At 43.5% G+C, this 9907-nt stretch overlaps 1 protein-coding gene across 1 annotated transcript in view; it reads left to right on the top strand.

Annotated features, from left to right (window-relative positions):
- Positions 1–9907, top strand: part of LOC144241418 (adhesion G protein-coupled receptor E1-like) — a 65468-nt gene that overhangs the window by 42270 nt on the left and 13291 nt on the right. Inside the window, exons 15-17 of the mRNA XM_077776012.1 lie at positions 5486–5685; positions 6447–6617; positions 8040–8234. Coding sequence (XP_077632138.1) covers positions 5486–5685; positions 6447–6617; positions 8040–8234 — 566 coding nt within the window. The remainder of the gene's footprint in view (positions 1–5485; positions 5686–6446; positions 6618–8039; positions 8235–9907) is intronic.

The raw sequence follows: 9907 nt of genomic DNA, 5'->3' as shown, positions 1-9907 counted from the left end.
CCCCCCCACGCCCATGAGTCCTCACTTTGTTCTCAGCATTCAAGAGTCTCTCATGGTTTGCCCCTCTCCCTCTTCCCCACTAGTTCCCCCCTTCTTCTCCCCCATGGTCCTCCGTTAAGTTCCTCCTAATCCTCCTATATGTGCAAACATATGGTATTTATCCTTCTCTGCCTGACTGATTTCGCTTAGCATAATACCCTCAAGGTCCATCCATGTTTGTACACATGGCCAGAGTTCATTCTTTCTCATTGCCACGAGTAGTCCATCATATAGATAAACCACATCTTCTTGATCCATTCGCCTGTTGATGGACATTTAGGCTCTTTCCATGTTTTGGCTACTGTTGAGAGTGCTGCTATGAACATTGGGATACATGTGCCCCTATGCATCAGCATTCCTATATCCCTTGGGTAAATTCCTAGCAGTGCTATTGCTGGGCCATAGGGGAGTTTTATTGTTAAGTGTTTGAGGCACCTCCCCACTGTTTTCCAGAGGGGCTGCACCAGTTCACATTCCCACCAACAGTGTAGGATCTGGAGAAATGGGCACCGTCTTGCAATGGTAGATTTTAAAACCTGGTTTTTCTTAAGACTTTACATCACACTTATGACTGTTATTTTATTTAAAACTTTGGTTACTTTTGTACAAAAGTAAGAATAATACTTTCCTTTGTCATTTGATTGATTTAAAATTAATTTATTGGGTATAATATAGTTGTCCATTAAGTGTGCATTGCATTCATAAGTTTTCTCAGACTGAAATTCCGTAAGCGACAAACCTTTGACCACATTTAAATTCTCTCATTTTATACTGTGTTTATCAATATTCTTATTTCCCCCAATTTAAAATACCTATTCTGGAAGATTTACAGACCCAAAACCCGAAGTCACTATGCCCTCAAGGGGTTTATAAATCCAATCAATCAAATGTATAAACATAATAATTCATATTTTTAAATGTTCACTACTATTATCAATAGCTGCATTCTCTGAAATTGTTCATACGAAACATACATTCATCCCACATCTAATGGCATTAGGCAGCGAACTCACGTGGTTAATCGTGAGTTCAACACCCCCTTCTCAGAGTATGACGAAGATCAGAAAACTTTGTAGATCTAACACAGAAGTGATAACCCTGTGGGATTTTCATTTGCCCACTAATTTCTTACTTTCCCAAAGAAATGAAATAAACTTCGCAGCCAAGAATAGATTGCACAGCTCAAAGAGAGTTGTAAGGAGATTTCCTCAGCTGTAGAATTGAGGACCATGTTTTTCCAGGATGATTCTGAGACTTTTCTGTATGTCGTGAGGAGGGACCTCAGGGTCTCCTGGGATATGGTTACGTCATGTTTTTCCAGAACAAACATCTCTCAAGTTACACCCTCATCCGTTTTTTACGGAAATTCATTTCATGTTTTTCGATCCAATTTGGATAGATAAAAATTGGTATTCCCAGTTGGATTTCAGTTCATTTCCTTCCCCATATGACTGGAGTCAATTACTTTCTTCCTTGTGTTTATTAAGTTGTGAATCCTTTATATGCATTTTCTTGTTGGGGTCAAAGTCATTGTATAAGCCAATTTATTGACAATAATCAATAAAAGGAATCATATTGACATTGATGTCAATATTGCTATTGCTATTCTTTCCTTAACTCTATTCCTCTGACGTAATCCATGTTAGCATTTGGATGTGGACCCATATCCCTTCATTTTGTGAATGCATGTCTCACACACACACACACACACACACACTCATACTGAAGCCATTTAGTGAGCACTTATTAGAGGGATTTACCCTCTGCTGAGTGATGACAAAGGTTCAAATCTTACTTCTCCCACCTCCTATATGTGTTCTGTTTCCTCACCCAAAAATGGAAATAACAGTTCCCTACTTCATAGATTTCTTTCTAAAATGAGGTTAACATGCATAAGATACTTAATACCTGCCTCATAAGAAACTATTAATGATTTTTATCTCTCTATGCCAGAAACATTAATATCGTATATATAAAAATGTTAATGAAAGTACTTGTTTTTTAAGTGAAATGAGATAATACCTATGTTATTTTGAATTTTGCCTTATTTAGCAAAAGCTCACTGACCTTTTTTCTTGTTAATATGTGTGTGTGTGATCACTGTTTTGTTAACAGCTGCCTACTATTCTGTGATCGGATTTAGTCATTGTTTTAGCCAATCTGTTGGACATTTAGACTTCCCAACTTCTTGCTATCAGAAACCAACTGAAACAAACATCCCTGGACAAGATCCTCACAGTTTTTACACATTTCTTGGAGGATTAATTCCAGGAAGGGAAATGTTGAGTCAGAGCTAGGTGTAAGCAGTGCTATTCCAGGTGCTGACTTAAAAGGCCACACCAATTTGAGAGGGAGAGAGAGAGAAGGAGGGAGAGAGAGGAGGAGAGAGAGGGTAAGAGGGAGGCTGGGAAGGAGGAGAGCTGTTATCTGGGGCACAGGGAAGAGGGAGACAGGGCATGTGCACAAACACACCTTTCCTTGCAGAGCACGGCTGAGAGCCTTACCTCTGTGCTTGAACAAACTTCCACATGGTCCAACTTCACCAAAGAAGAGACATCCGCTCTGGCCACTGTTCTCCTGGAGAGTGTGAAAAGCAGCACCCTGGCAGCTTTCCTGAAACCCTCAGGCAATGTGACTCAGACTGTTCAGACGGAACACTTAGGTGAGGAGGCAAGGTTGCATCTGGGTGCTGCTGTTGAAGGGTGGGGCGTGGGCAATGCTGTGCCCCATAGCTTCCTCGTATACCATTTTCCCAACTGTTTCAAACCTCGGAGCTCACAGAGAAGCAAGTCCCAGGATAGTAACTGCATCTCCATTTGCTGAGTGCCTGGCATTGAGTTAAGGGTGTGTGGGAGTGTATCACTGATTCATTCAACAACTATCTGAGCCCCACCATGAACAAAGATCTCATATATGAGATAGAGTGTTGTCGAGAAAAATAAGCTAGTCAGCTAGAGAGGGTCAGGCTCGGGGGGAGCATTGCCAGCTTATATGGTGTGGGGAGGCCAAGTGTTGCTGGGGCAGGCCCAAAGGGAATGGAGCCGTGGATGTATTTGGAGACAGAGCAAAAGTCCAGTAATACTTGGTGAGTTCAAGGAACAAAGAGAGGCCAGTGTGGCCATAGAGCAGGAGAGAATCATCAAGGCTGTAGGAGAAGAGGTCAGAAAGGAAGAGGAGAGGTGGGTGGACTCAGGATTTTATTTGGAGTAAGATTGGGTTGGGTGTGGAACAGGAAAGTTTAAGAACAGGCATGCCATTATGTCTATTATGTTTTAAAAGGATACTTCCGGTTCCATCACCTATTTTGTTTTCATGAGGACCCCTGTAATTAGTGCCATGTCACGGGGGAGAGACCCAAGGCTCAGAGAAGTTCAGACATTGGTCCTGTTTGCTCAGCTGGTGCAGGGCAGAGCTGGATGCAGACTCTGAGCCCTGGTGCACTCTGCCGGACTCACCCAGCTCCTACCAAGCCCCTTTGGCTTTGGAAAATTTGTCTCCATTTAGCACAGCCAGAGGATCAAGGCTCTGTTGCCTTCCATCTCTGTTGACCTCAACACCAGCTTTCCCTGATGCATGACTAAGGTGTGAGCGCTCACTCTGCAGCTCCACCTGTGTTTCTCATTGGTTTCATCATCCTCCAATCAACCCGCCTAGGGGATCATGGTCTTCCCTGTGATGAGCTGGCCATTTTTATTCTTTGCAACTAGGTACATAGAACTTTGTGGGACAAGAAAGAGGATTTAGGACCCACTTTCTGGGGGATCTGGGGCAAATTCTCCCTGTGTTCTTTTAGAAATTGAAAGCAAGATCATCAAGGAAGAATGTACTGAAAAGAATGAGACCTTTCTCTTCAAAGCCAAAGGGAATGAGATGAAGATTGGGTGTTCCACCATCAAAGAATCTGGATCTATAGGTACAAAGCTGCTCCTCAGACCAGGGAGGGGGGCTACAGTGTATTCAATCAGCAGACACTTATCAGTCAACTCTTGGTTTCCAAGACTAGTGAGATGAGGCCAGTGCCCTGGGGAAGTCAGATATTAGATACATAAACATTGTCACAATAATGGAGTGTCAAGACCATCACTGGTACAGCACCACTGGCCACGTTTTCTTAATGAGCACATGAAATGTGACCAGGCTGTACTTTAAAATCTGGTAAAGTACACACCAGGTTCCAAAGACTTGGTACAAAAAAAAACAAAAAAAAAAAAAAAAAAAACGAAGATTGGGGAAAATCTCATTCATATTTTATATGGGTTATAGGTTGAAGGGATAATATTTTGCATGTATTGAGTTATCATATTATTAAAATGAATTTTACCTGGTTTTGACTGTTGTGCAATCTGGCTGCTTGAAAATTTAAAATTGCCTGGGTGGNGGTAAAAAAAAAAAAAAAAAAAAAAAAAAAAAAAAAAAAAAAACGAAGATTGGGGAAAATCTCATTCATATTTTATATGGATTATAGGTTGAAGGGATAATATTTTGCATGTATTGAGTTATCATATTATTAAAATGAATTTTACCTGGTTTTGACTGTTGTGCAATCTGGCTGCTTGAAAATTTAAAATTGCCTGGGTGGTTCATATAATAATTCTGGTGAACAGCGCTGATCCGTACCAGGGATGGGCAAGCTTGTCCTGTAGAGGGCGGATTAGTAAATATTTTAGACACTGAGGGCGATAGAGTCTCTCAGAGTGCAAAGACACTCATACACTGTATGTAAATGAGTGGGAGTGGCTGTGTTGCAGAAACACTTTCATTTATACCAAGCAGGCAATGGCCAGACTGCCCTATGGGCCATGGTTTGCCACGCTCTGATCTAGATGCTGCATAGAGGTCTCAGGGAGCAGGCCTGAGACATCCCTGAAGACCACCAGCATTGAGAGGGGAAGCAAAATTAACCATCAGTGTGGGAAGGGGAACATACTTCCCATTGCTCAGTTTGATTGTGCCTTAAAAGACATAAAGTCACATTTATTTAAAAATTTTTAATGTTTATTCATTTTTGAGAGAGAGAGAGAAAGAGAGAGAGAGAGAGAATGAGCCACGGAGAGGCCGACAGAGAAGAAGACACAGAATCCCAAGCAGGCTCCACACTGTCAGCACAGAGCCTGACACGGGGCTCAAACCCACAAACCATGAGATCATGACCTGAGCCAAAGTCAGATGCCTAACTGACTAAGTCCCCCAGGTGCCCCCATATTTATTTTTAAAGGTAGCCAACATGTCTCCAGGGGGTAGCACTGGTGCTGGTGAAGGTCACCAACCTTGAAGCCCATTGGCTTTCCTGGTGTTGCAGTGCTCAAAGCAGGTGCATGGAGGCCCAGAAATGCATGGGGGTATTAGAGTGTCTATGTGTGTGTACGTGTTGGGTCCTCAATAATCACTATTGAGCAAATGATTCCTTTTTTTTTTTTTTTTTTTTTGCATTTGGGGAAAATCACAGGGACCACTGGAGTGGCTTTTGTCTCCTTTTCGGGGATGGAGTCGTTTTTAGATGAGAGCTTCTTCCAAGACCTTCAGACCCCCTTCACCAAGTCTCATAGGAAGCTGAAGATGAATTCTCGCGTCGTGCAGGGCATCATGACTGGGGAGAAGCAAGATGGGTTCTCTAACCCAGTCATTTACACGCTGGAGAACATCGAGGTTTGTGAAGAGGTTCTTGTTGAGCCCCTATCTTCCAGTTGACAACACCTCACCCCACAGTGGGCATTACTTTCATTTCTGACAGAGACCCATGAAGGTATCAAACTTCTAGACAACTAACAGCTCCTAGCAACTCAAGCCGATCCCCAAAGTCCACTTCCAGAGGATTGGGCTCTCATATATATATTATAATGTATATAGCATATATAATATATATGGCACATGTAACATATAGCATATATAGTATATAGCATATATAATATATAGAGCATATAATATATAGCATATATGATATATAGTGTGTATAATGTATGGCATATACACTATGTAGCATGTGTAATATATATGGCATATATAATATATAGCATGTATAATATACAGCATATATAATATAGATCATATAATATAGAGCATATATGTTATATAGCATGTGTAATATATAGCACATATAACATATATACCATATATAATATAAGTGCATATAATCATCCATTCATCACCAGGCAAGATTGGGCTCAGATTAAGTATGTTGATACAGGAACATTTACAGGGACTTTATTACATTAGCTATGATCAAGTCAGTGGTAGAGGCAGATCTGGTATCCAAGACCTTTCTCTCCATCCTCACACACTGAATATTACATTTTCCTCTATTCCTTCCCAAACATACCTGCATCTTCTTCTCCCAGATGACACTTGAAGTTGGTCATTCTGAATCCATTTAAGAGAGTCTCAGGTGACCTGAGCCTTTACATTTTCAGCCAAAGCAGCCATTTGAGACGCCTATCTGCGTTTCCTGGGACACGAACTTGGAAGGTGGCAGGTGGATACACTCTGGCTGTGCGATCCGTGAAGCTTCTGAGATGCATACTGTGTGCAGCTGTAATCAGATGATGAACCTGGCCATCGTCATGGCTTCTGGGGAGCTCACGGTCAGTACTGACTTTCTGCTCTGGCTTTCCAAATCCGAGGGGAAAATATTGTGAATGAACATCCATTGTGTGTCTCCCATGGCCTTGGGTGTTGTGGGGCACAGTCATGGGGGACAGACAGGGTGTGCCTCTGCCCTTGGAGAATTCATAGTTTGGCTGGGAAGTCATGAAACTCACATACAAAAAGAGAAATGACCCCTAAACAGGTTAATAATGACAGATCCCATTCGCAGAACATAATAGCCTGTGTTGGACCCTTTATTTTAAGGTAAATGTTTTCAGGCCATTTTACAGCATGGGGGCTGAGGCTCCATAGCCCACTTACTCAGAAAACTAAATGGGTGCAGATGAGACCTGAACCCAGGACAGACTGTCTCCAGAGGTCTCTTTCCACAAAACTAAACAAATGGGGCGAGAAGTGGTGCAATGGGATCCAGAAGTGTGTCAGTGAGAGCTAGTGATGGGGCGGGGCAGGGTGGGTGAAGCGAGCCTTGGTGAGTGGAGTAGACTCAGTGGAGGGCAGGTAGTGTGTTCCCTGCACAGCTGTGAGCACTTGAAGTCTTTCCATTTAGTATCATTTAGTATATTCATTAGGATCCTTTTTTAACAGATGAGAAAACCGAGGCACAGAGCAGTTAAGTCTCTTTCCCAGGCTCATACAACTAGGAACTGGCAGAACCATAGTCCGTTCTCTTCGCCACCACGTAACAGAATCATAGGGAGTAGCTTGTGAGATGGTGCCTTGGCACATCTTCCCAGAAGGAACTGAAAACTTTTATATCAGTTATGATTGACAGCATAGGGGAAGGGCTCAGTGTGCCATGTCTGCTCCCAGAAATCGGGGCATCCCTGAACACCTGTGTGGTAGTGCCGGTTCAGTGCAGGAAACGGTGATCACTCTAGGTATTTCGGGCAGGGGACAGGATGGTCACAAAAACACGGGGAGGGATGGAAGAGGTTGAGGTCAGGGGTTGCCACCTGGGGTCTGGCTTGGAGATCACCCCTCTGCAACTGTAAACCAGAGGTCAGAAATTGCTGCTGCCAACGGAAGAGGGGACAGCTAGAGCACGGAGCCCAGCCATCGCTTGCTCCTGTCCACAGAAGGCTGGTGGCTCCCTCCTTTCTGCCTTCCAAAACCCTCATGCATACATCTCCCTGGGAAACCTGAAGGACACCGTACCCCCAGGCGATTCTGGGAAATGTAGTTTGTAGACACCCTGCCCTAATATGGCATGGGTGAGGCACAGGACCAGATGGGAATGGGTGTTGATGGAGGGCAAAGGATGGCGATGGACAGCACCTCCTTCACCCTGAGTGTCGAAGGAGAAAAGGTCCTTGAACCCTTTCAGGAGTCTGGATAATTCTTTTTCTGCCTGGTGGGATGTTGGCCCCTCTCTGAATGATGTATCTGTTTCCTGACAGACGGAGTTCTCCCTGTACATCATTAGCCACGTGGGCTTGATCATCTCCCTGGTGTGTCTCGTCTTGGCCATCACCACCTTCCTCCTGTGTCGTGCCATTCGCAACCAGAACACCTACCTCCACCTGCACCTCTGTGTGTGCCTCTTCTTGGCCAAGGCACTCTTCCTCGTCGGTATAGACAAGACTGACAACCAGGTCTCACATCCCTCAGGCTGTGTCCTCGCCCAGCCCCATCACTTCCACATCTGCCCCTACTCATCCTACCCAATAATCTCTATGCTAGTTCCCACTTCAGTACCTTTGCACGTGCTATACCCACTTTTGATGATACTTGTTCCCCAATTCTTTACCTGGTTTACGCACTCTTGTGATAGGTGTCAGTTTAAAATTGTTTCCCTGGTCATGTTATATACTGTGGTGGTCTCTCCTTTTACTCTTTTAACCACTGGCTCTTACCTTGGATGATTCTTTCTCTACGGGACACTCAGTAATATCTAGAGACTTGATCGGAGGTTATCCCTGGGAGAGGGAGCTACTGACCTCCAGTGGAGACTAGGGATGCTTCCAAACACCCTCCAATCCACAGAACAGCCCCAGGAGAAAAAATAATCTCGCAATAGTGTTACAAATGTCAATAATGTCACAACTGCGAAACTCTATCCCTTACGAGTCTATTTTGCTTTCTTTCCCAGCTTTTATTTGAAACCATATTGATTATTTGTCTTTTTACTAGCTGTGTATCTCCGCCATGGCCCCCACCCAACACACACACACACTAGACTGTGAGCCCCATGAGAGCAGAAACTTTGGCCAATTTACCCCTTAGAAGTATACCAGAAACATAGTAGGATCTTAGGGTTTTTCCAGAAGGAGCACTATTGGCATTTTGGCTGGGACAATCGTTCTTTGTGCAGAACCATCCCCCTCACCGTCCTATGTTTTCCTTCTCGGACCCCTTGAGAACTCAATGCTACTAGCACTCGTCCCTCCCATCATTTGACCGGGAGTGAGCAAACGTTTTCTATTTTTATTTTTATTTTTATTTTTATTTTTTTTTGCATTTTTCAAATTTTTTTTTAATAGTTTATTGTCAAATTAGTTTCCACATAACACTCAGTGCTCATCCCCACAAGTGTCCTCCTCCATGCCCATCCCCCCCTCCCCCCACATCCATCAGTCCTCAGTTTTTGTCTGCATTCAAGAGTCTCTCATGGTTTGCTTCTCTCCCTTTCCCCCACCATTTCCGCCCTTCTTCTCCCCCTTGTTCCTCCGTCAAGTTCCTCCTAATCCTCCTATACGTGCAAACATATGATATTTGTCCTTCTCTGCCTGACTTATTTCGCTCAGCATAACACCCTCAAGGTCCATCCATGTTGCTACACATGGCCAGATTTCATTATTTTTAATAGTTTCTTATCAAGTTGGTTTCCATGTAACACCCAGTGCTCATTACCACAAGTGCCCCCTCCATGCCCATCACCCCCCTTCCCCACTCCCACCAGCCCTCATTTTGTTCTCAGCATTCAAGAGTCTCTCATGGTTTGCCTCCCTCACTCTCCCCAACTATTTTCCCCTTCTTCTGCTTTGTCTTCCGTTAACTTCCTCCTAATCCCCCTATATGTGCAAACATACGGTATCTGTCCTTCTCTGCCTGACTTATTTCACTCAGCATAACACCCTCAAGTTCCATCCATGTTGCTACAAATGGCCAGATTTTATTCTTTCTCATTGCCATGTAGTATTCCATTGTATAGATACAACAAATCTTCTTGATCCATTCATCAGTTTAAATGTTTTACTTATTTCTGAGACAGAGAGAGAGACACATGAGCAAGGGAGGGTCAGAGAAAGAGGGAGACACAGAATAT

The sequence above is a fragment of the Crocuta crocuta genome, unplaced genomic scaffold (genome assembly GCF_008692635.1).
Source record: "Crocuta crocuta isolate KB4526 unplaced genomic scaffold, BGI_CrCroc_1.0 scaffold110, whole genome shotgun sequence".
NCBI lineage: Eukaryota > Metazoa > Chordata > Mammalia > Carnivora > Hyaenidae > Crocuta > Crocuta crocuta.
The sequence above is the reverse complement of the archived record's forward strand: the minus strand, read 5'-3'. Positions and strand labels throughout refer to the sequence as shown.